A 16,938-nucleotide genomic window follows, 5' to 3' on the forward strand; every position below is an offset into this window, starting at 1 on the left:
AGAAGGAAGTGCTATCGGGGTATGAGAGAGTGCAGGAAAAGATAATAGATTGAAGATACGACCCTGACAAGAGCGAGAGCTTTTTTTGAAACAAATTTCCGCTGGCTGTGGGAAGCCAAAAGAATGAAATAAGCAACGGTAACATATTAGAGATGCAAGAGAGAAGAGGGCAAAAGAAAATGAGTCAATAGGCTAGTGCTGCATCATGCAGATTTCAGTAGTACCAAAATAGGGTTGCATGATATTTTTGTGTCTTTGTCCTAGAATAAACTGTTGATTAATGTAGGACTAGGCTTTTCCCAGAGATAAGAAGGGAAAAGTCTGGGTGATGCTGGGTAGGATGTGAACTTCAGGTGTGGCCAAAGCTCAAAAACCTCAAGCTTAAATTTTAAAACCTTAAGCTAAAATTTTGTTGAGAATTCTATTCATAAATATATATTAATCTTCTTTATCCTAAAAAGATATTGCATATATATTTTTTGTGTGTTTCAAGTTGTTATTGATGTTGTGCTTACTGATTCAAAACAGGAACATTTATATTTTTTCAAGTAATTGGCAACATGGTTTATTTTAGCCCCTGCTATGGATTGGTTTTTCTTTATATGAAAAGAAAGCTGTTGTACTTCAAACAAATTATATACAGTGCACAAGTGTAGAAGCTTTCTTCTATTATATAAAGAGTGTGTTCTATGACAGCAGTGTGGTGTAGGGGTAAGGACCAAAGGTTGCGGGTTTGATCCCCATGTGGGCCACTGCGTGTTGTACCCTTAGGCAAAACACTTAACCCATATTCCCTCAGTAAATATCACGCTGTATAAGGTTAACATGTGAAAAATGTAAACCGTTCAGGCTGCTTTGGATAAGAGTGTCTGATAAGCAAACATGATGTAATGTTTTGATCATGATTGAAAGTATTGTGCAGTGAATTTACTTAAAGTGGACTAGACAGCGGGAGCTGAGAGTAATGCTCCTCTAACAGTACATTGGCTTAGACACTTAGTCTTGGAGAATTATTGGCCCTGGGGTAATGTTAGTTTTTGATGAGGAAAACAATTGACTTATTTTTCTGCGGCCTTGGATCATGTTGAAATTGTGGGAGAACAGGAAACGAGCCAAAGACACAACTCAAGACAGAGAGAGGAATCGAATGATCAGATCTTTATTTTGGTTTCCATTCTTTCTCATTGCTGTGTTTATTATCTGTCTGTTTAGTCCTCCCTTTTAACAGAATTCTAAATCTGTTAGGTGGTTAAAATGCAATGTGTAGAACGAAACTGAACCCAGGCTGGAACGACTTGCTGCTCTTTGAATATCTTGTGTTGAATAGCCATGTTGCCTCTCAGGTCAGGGCTGCAGTATTTCTGATTGATGAAACCAGCGTGTTATTCACATGCTCTTCGTAATGTGTGTACAGCCCTAGTTTGTGTATGGGCTGCAGTTCAGAATGCTGATCTTGGTAGTGACAGACAATTGGTTGCATCATGATTAGTCGTCAGAATTCTGTTCAGGGATTCCATATACGTGTTTTCCACTCATTTGTCGTGACTGCATTTTCTTGGGGTTGGAAAAATTTTCCAGGTTTTCACTATTTTTTGGGGGTTTTCTGGAGTTCGGGATTCTTCTCAAAGATGCATTTTAGTCTGTTGCTTTTCAGTTCTTGTGACCATACAGTTCAAAAAATCCACTATAACAAATACTTTTGAATAGATTGCTTGATTGAGGTGTGTGTGCACAAACAGCCTCTCAACAGCATGGGAAAAGTCATATCCAGGTCAGCTGGCAGATTTGGCCAACCCTGTCACAGCTAACAAGCAGGAGGACATGGAGGGACTCCGAAAGGGATATCAGTGACACTTTGGTCACCCTCGGAGTGATTATTTATTTTTATACTCAGGGCTCCGATGACTGCCTGGTGAAGATCTGGGCCACCGATGACGGCCGCCTTCTGGCCACCCTCCGCGGTCACGCCGCCGAGATCTCGGACATGGCCGTCAACTATGAGAACACCATGATCGCTGCGGGCAGCTGCGACAAGATGATCCGCGTCTGGTGCCTGCAGACCTGCGCGCCGCTGGCTGTGCTGGAGGGCCACGGCGCCTCCATCACCTCGCTGCAGGTAAGGCCCGCCACTGTGGTGCGGGCCAGGTGCGGCTCCACGCCGACCCCAGACTTGCGGTAGAGGCACTGGCGAGATCTGATTCTCTTTTTTTTTATTTTGACACAGTGACCTTGTCAGCTCCCTGGGAATATTGACGGTGCTCTGTGGTCATATGAGAAATGACAGGGATGGCGAATCTGTTTGAATTTCTCTGAGACAAGTGCATGCACCAGCTGGGAAACCATGTTGCATAAATGTCTTTGTCTGTCAGACATATGTGTACAATTATGTTTGTGTATAAATATATTTTAGTACTGTGGTGCTGATTTGATTAATGGGTTCTTATTATCTAAAACATTAGTTCACTAGTTAGATTGAAATTGGGTTTTACCCTTTGCTGCCTTTCCCACTCTTAATGGCAACCAAGCTGTTATAGCCAACAAGCTGTACACACACACAACTCTTACATGTACAGTTTACCCTGTTGCATAAAAACAGAGTTTACTGTTAACATTAAAGTTTGTTTTCAGCAGTTTTACAGTGGTAGTTTTGCACATTATCATTTATGTGCAAAACATTCTTGTACTAAGGCTAACAGCACATTTCAGGAAAGTCAAGGAGAGGCAGGCCAGTAAGGCAGTGCCACTGTTTTTGCCACTGAGCTATCAAATCTCTATGCACTCACATTTCATGCTCAAAGCCTTGACTACATCAAAACAAACCAAGAAGCCTTGTTGCCTCTATAGCTGTGAGGATTGCATCAAGTGGTCAACCAGTTAATATTGCTGAGCACAGTGTGTTACAAACAGTCACACAGATTTCACTCTTTTAATTCTCCCAATAAAACATAGGGGTGTTTACAGTAAATACACAGATGTCTGCATGTAGAAGTGAAAAATACACAGAAAATGCATGTCAAGTGTAACAAACTGTAAAAAAAATAAAAAAATCACAGATCCATTAATCCAGTTAATTAAGCTGATGGAAAGGACATAATCAGTAAATTATTTTCATCAAATGACAGTCCTGGTAAGCGTGCACACACGCCCACACAATGTCACATGTACAGTATGTGCATATGTGCAGAGAGAGAGAAACATTTCCCAGATGATTTGCTGCTATTTGTGCAATGACCAGGTTGTGCAGTGCTGTTTTGCAGTGTTCCTCTGGCTGAAGCAGTGGAGTTAGCGTTAATTCTGCACTCTGTGATCTGTTCCAGTTCTCCCCGCTGTGCAGTGGCACCAAGAGATACCTGTCCTCCACCGGAGCCGACGGCTCCATTTGCTTCTGGCAGTGGGACGCCAGGACGCTGAAATTCAGGTCAGCTGCTCCCTCTTCCAGTCACCGCGAACACATGCTATGGAGCAGTCTTCTCAAAAGTACAACACGCACTTTCAAATTAGGTACAGAGACGATAAAGGAGTCTTCTGCCTTTCTGTTTGTTTTGGACTGTTCCCCTGCAAACGACAACATAACAATCTGCTCTATTGTCAGTTCTCGACTCACAATGAGATAAAAAAATTCGGAGTAGCTCATGATGTGACATTCTGTCAGTCTCAGACGGGCTGGGGGGGGTTGTCAGGCTCTCACCGCTCCTCCTCGGTTTTAGCATGGCATTCACTGCGAGCGTCTGATGCAAGGTTGGCAGAGTGACATCTTCCAAGGTCTTGTTTTATGAAACTGAGTCCAGGTGCAGCTACACCTCAGCGTGGCTGCTTCCGTACGATCCCAAAACTGCGGAATTTCCCTGCCTGAGTACATCAGAGCCTCCCCCGCTCCCTCCTCCCCCTTTTTAAAATCGAATTTATCAAATAAGACCTACTTCTGTAAAACTTACCTGTCTAATTTTGCCTTTCATTTTCACATGCTGTTCTCCCATGTAACTCCTGTCAGTCATGTGCTGCTTAGATGTCTGTTTTGGCAACTTATGTTTCAGTGTTGATCAAGCAGTGTCATTACTTACTCCACCCAGTAGTTTTCTTCTGTCCTTAAATTTTATAACCTGCAAAATGAACACAAACTGTAAATCATTTCTCTTGTACTTTCTTAAACTGTTTACATTAACTTAGCGACTTTTACAGATGTGCAACTTGAGTCATATGGCATGTTGGATTTCCTTTGAAAAACCTCTTTGAGAAGCACTGAAATTATACAATTTAGTATTAGTAGTAGTAATGGTAATTGTAATCATTGATGAGTAATATAATATGTGTGAAGGTAACTACCTTAAATTTGTTGCAAAAGGTTATAGCATTTATTTACATACTGGATTACATGCATTCAGTATCAATTCAGCATGGAGCTTGACATAATAGTTAGTCAGCAAGTTATCGCGTGAATTTGTTATTTAGGCAGGGAGACATTTTTATTTGTTTTAACAGATCACTCTAAATTTGCCCGCAAAGTGAAACCTGTGAATTAAATTTTGTCTGCCTGTGAACCTTTGTGTTGATTTTGAAAAAGAAAACTACCTTAAAAGCTGAAGGTATACCTTAAAAGGTATCAATACTTAAATCTAACCCTTGAAATGTCCCTCTGCTGTTGTCAGGGTAGGCTGCATTTGAGTGAATAGTTAAACATTTAATTGAATGAAATAAAAGTGAAATGTATGACAGTTTAGCAGTTTCAGTTCAGTTAGCGGTTGTGTTTCTTGGATGAGCTAGCGAGGCCTGTTACAATAAAGAAATGAAAAATGAAACTCAAACCACCATCTTTTCTTGTACCTTTCCAAATACATCCATGGAAACCAGACAGTAGAGTGTAAACACATCAATCAGGACAGTGAGGTCTCAGAATGTCTCAAAACTAAGATGTCTCTAACCCCTCTGCCCCTCTGTCGCCCCCAGCCCCCCCCCCACACAAATTATTTATTATTATTATATTATTTTGCTTGCGTGGGAACATTTCATGGCATTATTCATTATGTAATTAATATTTTATTACAGTCATGTGACCCATTGACTGTAGTGGCTTAACCACTGCTGAATGTGGGTGAGTAAAACATGGTGGAAGGAGAACTTTTCTCTGTGTATTTGAAATCACACCTTAGACTTCTTTTGCACTTGTGTTTGCCCCATGGTGTGTCATCCTTGCTTGAGTAAAGTGCCTCTCTGAATATACTTTTGCTCAGAAGATGGTTCAGATACAGTACATCTGTGAATGCACTGCTAATATTCCCATGGTTAGCACCATGCATTGCAAGCGTGGAGCAGGATGCAAAGTCAGCATTGTTTTGCTGTTTTAGCCATGTAAATAAAGCAAAGTCAATATGTTTGGCTGCAGTGTTTACCTAAATTGAACACATGGCTGGGTAACAGCTGCTCCTCTACGTGTGAATGATAATGTTTTATGCATTTGAACACAAGGACGTATATGCTCTTTTCCTTTGTAATGAACCACTGGTATGAGTATGAGGAAAGTAAGGCCTTTCTGTGTGTGTGTGTGTGTTTTCTGTTTGCAGCCATAGACCCAGCAAGTTCACGGAACGGCCCAGACCCGGCGTTCAGATGATCTGCTCCTCTTTCAGCGCCGGTACTCCCATCTTCTTGCTTCACTCACACTCTTCTGAGGCAACAGTTAGGCATGCTGCTTAACAAACTGGGATTATGAACGAGCATTTGTGCAATCCTCCAGCCAGGGAGCTGCCATTGTAAAGCTAAGCATGGCACTTAACCCTGAAGTGCTTTAATATCCAGCTGTATAAATGGATGCTATGCTAAATGTAGGCCTCTGTGCAAGTGGCCCTGGATGAGGATATTGGCCAGGCAAACAAAAACTACATTTATTGCATCTTCATCGCACTGTTGACCCTTTATCTCATTGAGGGTTTTTTTTTTTAATGAGTTGTAACATTTCTGTCAAGCATGGTTTAAGACAAAGTTCAAGACATGGATTTTCTATGAGAATTCAGATAAGCCTTGAAAAAATAAAACATTGTAAAATTTGTTTCTTTTCTGCTTGAGTGTGGTAAAGACTTATTGCTATGGCTGAGGACATGCAGTTATTGTTTTTAAATTCATGTCCCTCTGCAAGCGGAGGAATTCAGTTTTATGACAAAGCTTTAAAAAACAGTAAGGATGTATCCCTTTTAAAATGCATTTTAAAGTGACGTATGATTGAAAGAATATGACCTTGAATTATTGATTTTATTTTGTACACTCAGGTGGCATGTTCTTGGCAACAGGAAGCACAGATCACATCATTCGTGTATATTTCTTTGGATCTGGCCAGCCTGAGAAAATATCAGAGTTAGAATCTCATACTGTAAGTATTTGTGATGCAGCTTAAATTCACCCTTATCTGTTGTCTTATTTGTCCCGTTCCAGATTGCGTGAAAGCCAAAATTTTTACTGATTTCACTTTTCTTTTTTCCACAGGATAAAGTTGACAGCATACAGTTCTCGAACTGTGGTGAGAGGTATGTTTTTTCTCCTCCTATTAATTGTAATTTTGTAGCCATCCATTGCAAAATTGAAAGTCTTCAGGGTGTTTGAGAATTTGATGTATTCAGCAGAAAGAGGAGGGAAAAAAAGGGGAAGAGAAAGCGTTCAGTACCTGCACAGCAGTGAACACTGTGCCAGGCCACAAAGGAGTCTCAGCAAGTTTCCAGCTTCCTGAAAACCCAATTGCAATAGGCAGTTTATTTGTAACATAAGAGCTGCTTTTAATTTGAAATCGGCCGAAAATCCCCTAATTTTGCGATTGTCTCTCGCTTTAATGAGGTCTTGCCACAACTATGGAGTGAGTGCTTGGAAAAGCCCTGGGGATTCCTCTGAAAGAACGACAAGTTTTAAGTGCAGCCAACAGTAATGGGGAAAACTTCAGAAGATGCAAAATGTGTAATTGTGACGGGAATATAATAGCTTCTGAGGCCATTTCTTTCCTGCTTGCATAGTGTTTGCTTGTGTGGTGGAAGAGTCCTTTGAGCCATGACTTGCAAGCATGAAAAGAGGGCCATTTTATTGTGCAGCAACCTGGAGCTCCCCAAAATAATAAATGACTTTGAACCTTAGCGTGTTATTTAAAGTATTACATTTCCACCATCGGCAGCGTGAATAAGACCAAAAAAATGCAAAGAAACAAAATGGAAAAGCAAAAAATGCAGTGCTACTACACTGTTTTAAGAAGTAATAACAAAAACAAAAAATAACACTAGTGAAATTCCAGAAAAGGAAACAAGGGTCTTCAAAATAAAAAAAAAATGCAGTGCACTCCTTATTAAGTTGTTCAGTAAAAGCATTTTGTCAGTCATGGCATTTTCTTTCTTGAAAAGAAAGAAAGAATAAAGTAGAAGAGCCCACCAACATGGTGCAGCCAGAGCTGCCTTCACTGGGGCATGAATGCTCTGGATGGGCTCAACTCGTCAGCTCCCCTTTGCCAAGAGAATTAATTACAGTGAGACAAATTTGTCTTGTTGCACAGTCCCATTCATTGGTATCAATTTAAATGTCATATCGTGCACACTTAGGAATTTAGGGGGGGGGGGGAAAGGATGGCAGTCCTTTCTCATTTATTGCGAACACCGTTTTAATTATTAATAGTAATTTGTCACATCAATTGACACACAGACTGTCAATCTTACGCTCAAACTGAGAGCAAGCGTGACCAGTCATTGTGACTTCTCTTTTTTGGAAACTTTTTAACAGTTGGGGAAAATAAGAGCTTTATCTCAATGAAATATCAAATGCAGATGAGTTCAATAAAATGTTAAAGTGGGGAAAATGTAAAAAAACAACAAACTGGCAGTTGTTTCTGTTTTGTACAGTGTGTGAAACTAAGGTATAGATTGCCACTAAAGCCAGGATGTTGTTGAAGGCAGTGACTAAACTGTGACCATGGATTTTCACAGACCTCTTAGAATATGTATTTTTTAAAGAAGACAAATTACTATCTTTGCAGCACACCACCTTTTGTTAACTTTCATTCCTAAGCCACGAGACATCAGACGGTTTTTTCTTTTTTCTTTTTTCACAAACTGTCACAACTGAATGAGGACTGATCTGAGTAATGCTGATGTGTTTTATTTGTATTTGAGAAACAGGGCATATAAGTGGCTAAATACTAACGTGAAAACCGATTTTGCTAACATAATAGGCTTGAGTCAATATCAGAAATGTAATCTTCTTAGAAATCATAATGAACGTAATAAAAGGGAGTTCTAAACCATCAGCTTTTACTCCTTAAATACACCACATCATCATAAAATAATATTTGAGAAAAAAATCATAGCATGTCTTTGTGTCAATCAAGCTTGCTTAAAGTAATACAATGTAGCCCAAAACATGTCTATAGATGGGCTCTAGGTGAAGTATATTCAGGACATTTAAGCTGAGTAATTCTGAATCTGAAACTCCAGTAGTATTAAATGGGTCTTAAACTGAAAAAATTGAGTTAATAACTCATAAGTACTGAGAAATGGGAAACACTGAAAAATGAAACGAGATGACAATGATTACTGATAATGATAATTATTAGTTACATGATTTTAAAAGTGGAAGTCACTGGAAGTGTATTACCTGGAAGTATGTGCATCACTCACTGCTTTTCTTGGTCAACTTATAAATGTATGGGCTATGTAGTAGGAATGGGATGGGATGGGATATGTAGTATTTTCAGCTAGTAGTGTTACAGGATTGCGCTTTAGAGGTCTGCTGTCTGCTGCACAACAGAAGAATTCAAAGTGAATCGTTAGGTTTTTTTTCCGCCATTACTCGAGAAGCATTCACATTCCTCGTTGGTCCACGGTAGCCCAGTCTGCCTGTTGAAACACAGCTGGGCATTTCTTTATGCCATCGTGCCATCACTTTTAACTTAGACAGAGGATTGTGGGTAATTTAGGTGGTTCCATGGGAAACCCTATGCTGAGGTTGATGGGATGGAAGGGTGGGGCACATTCTTGCTTGTTTATTCTCTAGTCTCCTCAGCTACCCTCCCTGATTCCTCACAGATTATTTATAGAGGTGCACTTGTGCTCCCCTAGGGCTTCACACACCATACCATCGCTCGGAAATGGGGTGCTTTACATGTGTCAGTCTAAAAGAACCCCGGTTATTTCTCTCTGATGACAAGACAAACATGGAGATCAGTCTGCCTGCTCTTATTAATTGAAGGGCTATGTGGTGATGATGGAGAAAAGCTGAAAGAAAGGGGCACAGCCAATGTAATCACAAAGTGAATCAAATAAACGTAGAGCGTATGTTTTCAGAATGTTTGGCAGCCCCCTGTCTTGTGGTTAATGTTTCTAACCTGTCTTGATTAGAGTGCGAGCCTCCAGTTTCTCTAGATGGAGCCTAGTCGATCTGTCAGGGATTTTGGATTAATATATTATTTGCCCCAAGGTCTTTATTTATTTTCAGGATGTTTTTTTTTTTGAGGAGGTAATGGTCTCTCTCACTTAACCTGCTGGAGATAGCATCTTGATTAGGTTGAGCTCATATCTGTTTGCATATAATCATGTGGTTATTTATTTTTTTCCCAAGCTTAGAATGGAAGCGTGCATGTGGTGATACGGTTAATTACAGGCACCAGCTTACAGGCTTAAGAGCAGGAAAAGCAGGGCTAAGATTTCCTGAGCAGTCATTTTCAAGGGGTTTTGCATACCCATAACAGACAGCCCTAAACCTGGAATCTCCTGTACTTGGTGATATTCATTCAGGTATTCAGGTTAGCATGAACCTGACAAAATCTCATTTGTGAAAGTGCTTTAGTTTGCATTGATCAGGCTGTGTTGCATTTGATGATATCAGTGACTGAGGAATGCCCCCCCTCCCCCCCACCTCCACCCCCCAGTTTTTTGCACTGTACCGATCAGTGTGGGGAATGTGTGCTTTGCGTGTGTGTCAGTGCAGTGTATGTGTTTTGTGTGTTTCTGAGGGATCGTACCGTTCCTCTCCGCCTGCAGGTTTGTGAGTGGCAGCCGGGATGGCACGGCACGAATTTGGCAGCTCCAGCAGCAGGAGTGGAAGAGCATTCTCTTGGACATGGCCACCAAGCTGCCTGGGTATGTGATGAGATACCTTAGCGAACATCTGCAGTACAGCTTTGAATTGGGAAGTGTTGGGTTTAGCACAGTGTTAGTTTCCATATGTTCTTAGATGGTAGTTCAATGGTGTAGCCACCGGAGGTTTGCCACCTCGTGTTATTTCATGTTGGTAGAAAAGAAGCAAAATACAGATAAAAATTGTAATTAAAATTTTTTTCATCTAAATGCATGTTTTTTAATGAACACAAATAAAGATTTCCACAATAAACAGTAATTTAAGACAATGTTTAAAATGAATCGGGTTAATTACTCAGCTGGGATTTACAGTATCAACAGCAGCAACACAAGCGCCAGTGTTTGGTCGTATGCTGTTTTATCGGTTTTAGCTGAGGTTGAAAAACTCCTCAGATTTACGATCTGACCACGTACACTTGGTGAGTAAGAGTGGAGGCATGCAATCGAAGTGTTCGATCAAAATCTCACCCGCAAGCAAATTAAACAGGTGAAAAGGCAAAGGGAGGTGGAATATGAATGAAAGTGATGAAAATGATAGGGGGAGAAAATCTTGATTTGCATGTCGTGATTAGTGGTTTGTGAGGATAGTGACATTTCTCTGAGAATGTGTTTATTGATTTCTGAGTGCCTGCGCTTATCAATAACCTTCAAAACACCATGCGTCACAGGGAAGGTCTTGATTAATTTCGCAGGAATTGTTTTATATTGGCATCTACGCTAACAAATTTCTCAAGCCCTCTGCAAAATGGGATTTGAGTATTGGATTATCTGTGTGTCTCCGAAGATACAGATTACTGCTGTCTCGCATTGGGGTCTCTACATTAGAAGAGTGTTTTCTGATATTGCATTGTCAGGTCAGAATTGACAAGACAGATCATTTGTTAAGTTTTTGTCAGTTGGAGAAAGGTCTTAATGTATACATTGTAGCACATTGAGGTGGGAGTTTTTGCTCTGAATCATTTAGAGAGTTTACTGGGCCTTACATATTCTGTCATCTTAATCTTTAGGCATTGATAATTGAGCATTATTCATAATGTAAGTACAGTGGGTGTTACCTCCAGGCAAACTTTGTTTGTTTGTCTTCTAAAATGACAGGCTTCATCCTATTTCCTCTTGCTCTCGTAAAGTAGGTCAGGTGCAGCATTGTGGAGAATCTGCGTATTAAATTTGCTTGCGTGTCTCTCTTGCAGCAAGTATAACCCCCCACCTCTAGAAGACAAAGTAACTAAACTGAAAGTTACAATGGTGGCTTGGGATCGCCATGACAACACCGTTATCACAGCCGCAAATAACCTTACGCTGAAGGTTTGGAACTCCTACACTGGGAATCTAATACATGTGCTCATGGTAAGCCGGGAGGGTGATTTAAATGGTTTTCAGCATTTCAGCATCTCAAACAGTGGGAATAACGTGGCTTGCATGTGGGGTGGGAAGAAACATTGTAGAACCATTGAATTTGTTTCACTGGTGTGTGTTTGAGAGCCGTGAGTGGCGCCTGCTTTGAGGTCAAGCATTGCCTTCGACATATTTATTCATTGTTGTACACTTGATATTCAGAACAAATCATGCTAATTCCAGAAATCCTCACTCTGCCCTGTTCTTTGCAGGGACACGAAGATGAGGTGTTTGTGCTCGAACCTCACCCGTTTGACCCCAGAGTGCTGTTCTCCGCTGGTCACGATGGGAACGCCATTGTGTGGGATCTGGCACGAGGCGTTAAAATCCGCTCCTACTTCAACATGGTAGATAGCAACACAGGCCTCCTCACTCTGCCTCTCTGAAACTGTGGCTTCTGCATAATGTGTGACAGTGTTGTTACTGTGTCAGTGAATACAAAATTGCACTTGACAGGAGTGAGCAGGGAAATTTTGTTCTTAATATTAATTTCCTATCTTTGTTACTATAGAAACATTTTTTCTGGAGATGGTTTTAAAACAGGAATGTGTGGTTTAATACTTAATTATAATGTCACAAATCATAACCTGTGTTATTGACATTTTGCGTAGTTGTTTGAGGCCAAATCTGTGACTGTACCAGTTGTTCTCACATTTGGATGCCATTGTGTATAAAATGTAGAGATGCGATTAATCTAGATTATCTTGGGCTTGATTAATGTTAATATTCTCTGCAGTCATATCAGATGTATGTAAAAGCCCTTTTTATCCAGCATTGTTCGCATGGGTAAATGCGCTGTAGAAATGTAAAACAAATGCACAAGGGTTTCTTTTAAATGGATGAAAATCCCCAGGGAGCCTCTTGGCTTTGTTTTGCTGAATTCACAATTTGGTTGCTCAAATTGAGTTTCCTGGGGAAAAGGAAAAACCTCAGAGCGCAGCATTCAGACATGCCAGAGTCAGAGAGCAGAAATGAATTGATAATCCTGTAGGTGAGAGAAAGTTGGAGAATGTTCCGGAAATGAAAGTGGTCTCTGACGAGGGCTTTTTGTGCCCGTTTCAGATCGAAGGTCAGGGTCACGGGGCGGTGTTCGACTGTAAGTGTTCCCCAGACGGCCAGCACTTCGCCTGCACAGACTCCCACGGACACCTGCTCATCTTCGGCTTCGGCTCCAGCAGCAAGTACGACAAGGTAGAGCCTCTGTCCACTCGCAGCTCCCTGCTCACCCTGGTAGTGTTTCGTAGTGGGTAGGGAGCTGGCTTTGCAATCAGACAAATCCCCCGGGGTCAAATCCCTTAGATAAAGTTTAAACTTGAATTGTTTCAGTAAATATTCGGTGTTGTAATTCAGCGCTGTTGCATCAGCATCTTCATTGTGTATTTGGACTTTGTAGATTCCTTGCTGAACCTCTCTGTTGCAAAGGTATGAAAATAAAAAGTTAAGTTGCTTTTCAGGCCTGACATATCTGCTCACAGGTGTGAGCATAGAAAGGGGAACCTGCACAGCTGATTGTGTGATCACAGTGTTTACGCTTTTCACTGTATATTCCCATGTGTGTGAAATAGATGAGCTTTTATTTTTGTCCTCTCCACAACAGTGTGCCAGTTCTTTTTTCTGTGCAGGGATCTGAACTTTTGCATACATGTTTGCATACCTGGGAGTGAATTAATACTCATGTGACCCAATGTCTTTACACTGCAAGGACAAAAACCTTTCAGAATCTGCCAGCAGGTGGAATATGTTCAAATGCCATGGGTCTTGGTGGTGTTCTCTCCCAGTGATCATCGCACCCATCGCTCCATGTTTCAGATCGCGGACCAGATGTTCTTCCACACGGACTACAGGCCGCTGATCCGCGATGCCAACAACTACGTCCTGGACGAGCAGACGCAGCAGGCCCCACACCTCATGCCTCCCCCGTTCCTGGTGGACGTGGACGGGAACCCCCACCCCTCCCGGTTCCAGAGGCTGGTGCCGGGGCGGGAGAGCTGCAGGGAGGAGCAGCTGATCCCGCAGATGGGCGTCACCTCCTCAGGTGGGGAGTGGCACCGCCCTCATGGCCAGCGGGGGTGGGGTCTCTGATTTTTTATTTTTTAGTCTCTGGCCTTGTTTTCACATCATGCTGAAGAAGCAAACTCACCTTCTTTATGTCCTGCTGATGAAGTCTTTGAAAGCCATGTTAAGGTATATGCGTTAAATTGCTTCAGTTTAACATTCCAAATTGGATTTTGCTGACACCTGGTGAAACGCCCTGCTTTCCATGTGTGGAAGGCTGACGGACTTGACTGGCCCAGCACTAATCCTGGTAATCTGTAACTGACGTAGTCTGCACTGACATAACACCTGTAGCAGTGCCCAGTTCCCGATGGCAGACTGCATTGTGCTCTCTGAGGAAGCTGGGATATGTGCTCCATGCTTCATTACTGTGGAAGCATTTGTGTTCCATTAGCATTAGACTGCACGGCAGTGTGGGTATGGATTATTATTTTTTCTGTGTATATTATCTGTTGTATATGTTTATTGTATTCATCATAGACAATCATTGACATTTAGTGTGAGATCATTTATGTGTGCCAAGTAATCAGTTGCTTTTCACTGTCATACTTAAGACCAGGTGTGACCAGATTTAAGATGTGAGATATACATAGTGGAAATGTCCTGTTATATGTGACTTCATTGACGTGTAAATCAAAAATAGGGGAATTTTCCCAGCAAATGTTCCCAGCAAATCTGGTATACATTTTTATCGTTATTAAACAATGGCATTTGAACTTTTATACACATAAACACCAGTTGCATTTGTGTCGCCTTTGAACAAGTGATTCCTGGTGGCATTTATGTTGCCACACTGTCCCAAGAGCCCAGCTGGTTTTCAGGTCACTGAGTCAAAGGTCATGTAGGCTCTATTTCTTGTGACTAACTTTGCCATTTTTGCGTGGAATTAGCTGAAAACTGACACAAGTGTTGTCCTTTCTGCTGCCTGTTCCTCCAGTGTGCTGTTGATGTTCTGGTCATAATTTCAAACATCAAAGTCACGGAGGCTCAACTCAAATTACCTGTTACTTCTGCATTTACACCTTCCCTTCATCTGATACCCATGGCTGACTGTTACTCATTCTTGCAATTTCTTTTCACACTACATGACTGCATAGTACCCAGCTTACGTGTACCCAGCCTGCAGCCTCCATTTCTCTGTGAGACATTCATTGCATATTTTTACAGTTTCCTAAATGTCACTGTCCTAGTTCCTGTTCTATTCTTTTCATACATGTTGGTGTCTTGCAAACCACCAACATCAGCCTTACACAGAATATTACATTGCAATACCCCCAGCACAATAGAACATAAGTGTATCCATCCAAGTTGGACTGGATGGAAAATATGTACAGTCTGGCAGGGAATTGTCATTCATTTTGCGTCTTGTTGATTAATGGTGTAATTAGTCATGATAATAGTCATGTCTTTTTTAAACTGAGTGTGTGTGCTTGTTTTTTAGATAATGAAGCTATATTTATCAAACATTTATCAAGCTCATCAACGCTAAAATATTTAATCCAAAAATCCAAAATATATAATATAGAGCTGTTACTTCTGACAGCACTTATTTGTATTTCAGCCGTCAGTCCGGAGGGTGGTTTTTTTTTCCGGTTCCGTTCATGTTTTTTTTTTGTTTTTGTTCATGCTGGTAAATGATGGGATGCATTGTCCTCTCCAGTGATATTTACTCTCCTTTTATTTGGAATTAGTCAAAGTAAATGGGTCCAATTTAGAGCGAATCCTAACTCTCTACCCACAGGTCATGCAGTACAACTAATGAACAAAAATTAAATATGCTTCAGAGGGAAGAGCGTGCATTTCTTGCTCACATTATTAAGTTCACGGTCGGCTTGTAGTGTATTATATGAAATAGTCCATTAGCATTTTTCCTTTTTTTTTTTTTTTTTTTTGAAAGCTTCCCGTGATTTCCCTGGCGATGGTGCAGTGAAGCGTTCTCACAGCTCCATCTGTGTGTGTGTGCGTGTGTGTGTGTCTGTGTCTGTGTGTCTCAGGGTTAAACCAAGTCCTGAGCCAGCAAATGAGTGACGGTGCCAGCCCGCTGGACAGCATGATCCAGCGCTTGCAGCAGGAGCAGGACCAGAGGCTGTCATCAGAGCCCGGAACTGGGCCAGGCAGCCGGGCCAGCAGAGGTACTGAACCCCCTCAGGTGCCGGTGCGGGACCAGTACAAAACCTGCGCTCACTTGTCAAGATGCAGCCAACACAGACCCAATACAGAACCTGTGGTCACTCCTCAATACGTAACCAATACAGAACTGACACTGATATTGACCTTAACCCTAACCCTAACTGAACCTGCATTCATTTGTCAGTATGGGGCCAATAAATTTAAGCCATTGAAATTTTTCCTTTTTATGCAACATTTCTTCACTCCATGCTTGTAGAAATATATATGAAATAATGAAACTCCGAAAATATACATGTACATCTCAAATCCATCACTTGAATGTAAGGTGAGGCATATTGTAGTTTGATTGAATCTGAGTTTTACTGTAGAGGTGTACCTCCGCTGTTGTGGCTCTGTCTCAGAATCGCGGTGCTGGTGTCGTAGTCCCCCCCTGACACAGTGCCCTCTCTGTGCCCCCCCCCCAACCCCCTCCTCTGCACGCAGGGTCCGTGGGCTCCCCCAGCGAGGTGCACTCCCCGCCCAACGTGGGGCTGCGGCGCAGCGGGCAGATCGAGGGCGTGCGGCAGATGCACAGCAACGCCCCACGGAGCGAGATCGCCACCGAGAGGGACCTGGTGGCCTGGAGCCGGCGCGTGCTGGTGCCAGAGTTGCTCCCGGGTATAGCCAGGTATGAGTCCCTCTTGCCCTCCGGCCCTTCCTGTCTGGCTGTCATCAAGTCATTGCTAAGTTACATTACATCGCATTATTGCCATTCAGCGGACGCTCTTAACCAGAGCAACTAGCACACGATACAATTTTTACATGTTATCCGTTTGTAAGTATATCCAAGTATCCTTACAGCCGGCATATTTACTGAGGCAATTCTGGGTTAAGTGCCTTTGCCTGAGGGTCCAGCAGCAGTATCCTAAAGGGGAATCGAGCCAGCAACCTTTCGGTCACAAGCCCTGCTGCTTACCACTGTGGTAAACTGCCGCAATTATGTACCTGTGAAAAAAAGTGTGGGTTTAAGATGCTGGTGATGTCTGATCCCATGGGCATATGATAGAGCATTCACTCTTGAGCTTAACCATGCACTGCACAAAACTATTTTGCATTTCCTACATGAAGCAACATCCTGTGCTGGTGATATTCAGACATGCAGACATCAAGTTACTGTCTCAGCACTGTCGAATGCACTTGATTTGGAGGTGCACTAAAAACTGAAGGCAATAAGGCCGAACTGAAGGCGCTTAAGGGATGTGGAATTATTCTGGGTAGCACTGCT

The 16,938-nt window shown here is 41.9% G+C and overlaps 1 protein-coding gene across 1 annotated transcript in view; it reads left to right on the forward strand.

Moving 5' to 3' along the window:
- The window catches only part of LOC118791936 (pleckstrin homology domain interacting protein), a 55,382-nt gene that overhangs the window by 13,035 nt on the left and 25,409 nt on the right, over nt 1-16,938 (forward strand). The window contains exons 8-19 of the mRNA XM_036549501.1: nt 1,895-2,116; nt 3,318-3,418; nt 5,559-5,629; nt 6,261-6,361; nt 6,475-6,515; nt 9,999-10,097; nt 11,285-11,441; nt 11,702-11,836; nt 12,552-12,680; nt 13,299-13,524; nt 15,539-15,676; nt 16,158-16,341. Of these exons, the coding sequence (XP_036405394.1) occupies nt 1,895-2,116; nt 3,318-3,418; nt 5,559-5,629; nt 6,261-6,361; nt 6,475-6,515; nt 9,999-10,097; nt 11,285-11,441; nt 11,702-11,836; nt 12,552-12,680; nt 13,299-13,524; nt 15,539-15,676; nt 16,158-16,341 (1,604 nt within the window). The remainder of the gene's footprint in view (nt 1-1,894; nt 2,117-3,317; nt 3,419-5,558; nt 5,630-6,260; nt 6,362-6,474; nt 6,516-9,998; nt 10,098-11,284; nt 11,442-11,701; nt 11,837-12,551; nt 12,681-13,298; nt 13,525-15,538; nt 15,677-16,157; nt 16,342-16,938) is intronic.

Source organism: Megalops cyprinoides, chromosome 17 (genome assembly GCF_013368585.1).
Source record: "Megalops cyprinoides isolate fMegCyp1 chromosome 17, fMegCyp1.pri, whole genome shotgun sequence".
NCBI lineage: Eukaryota > Metazoa > Chordata > Actinopteri > Elopiformes > Megalopidae > Megalops > Megalops cyprinoides.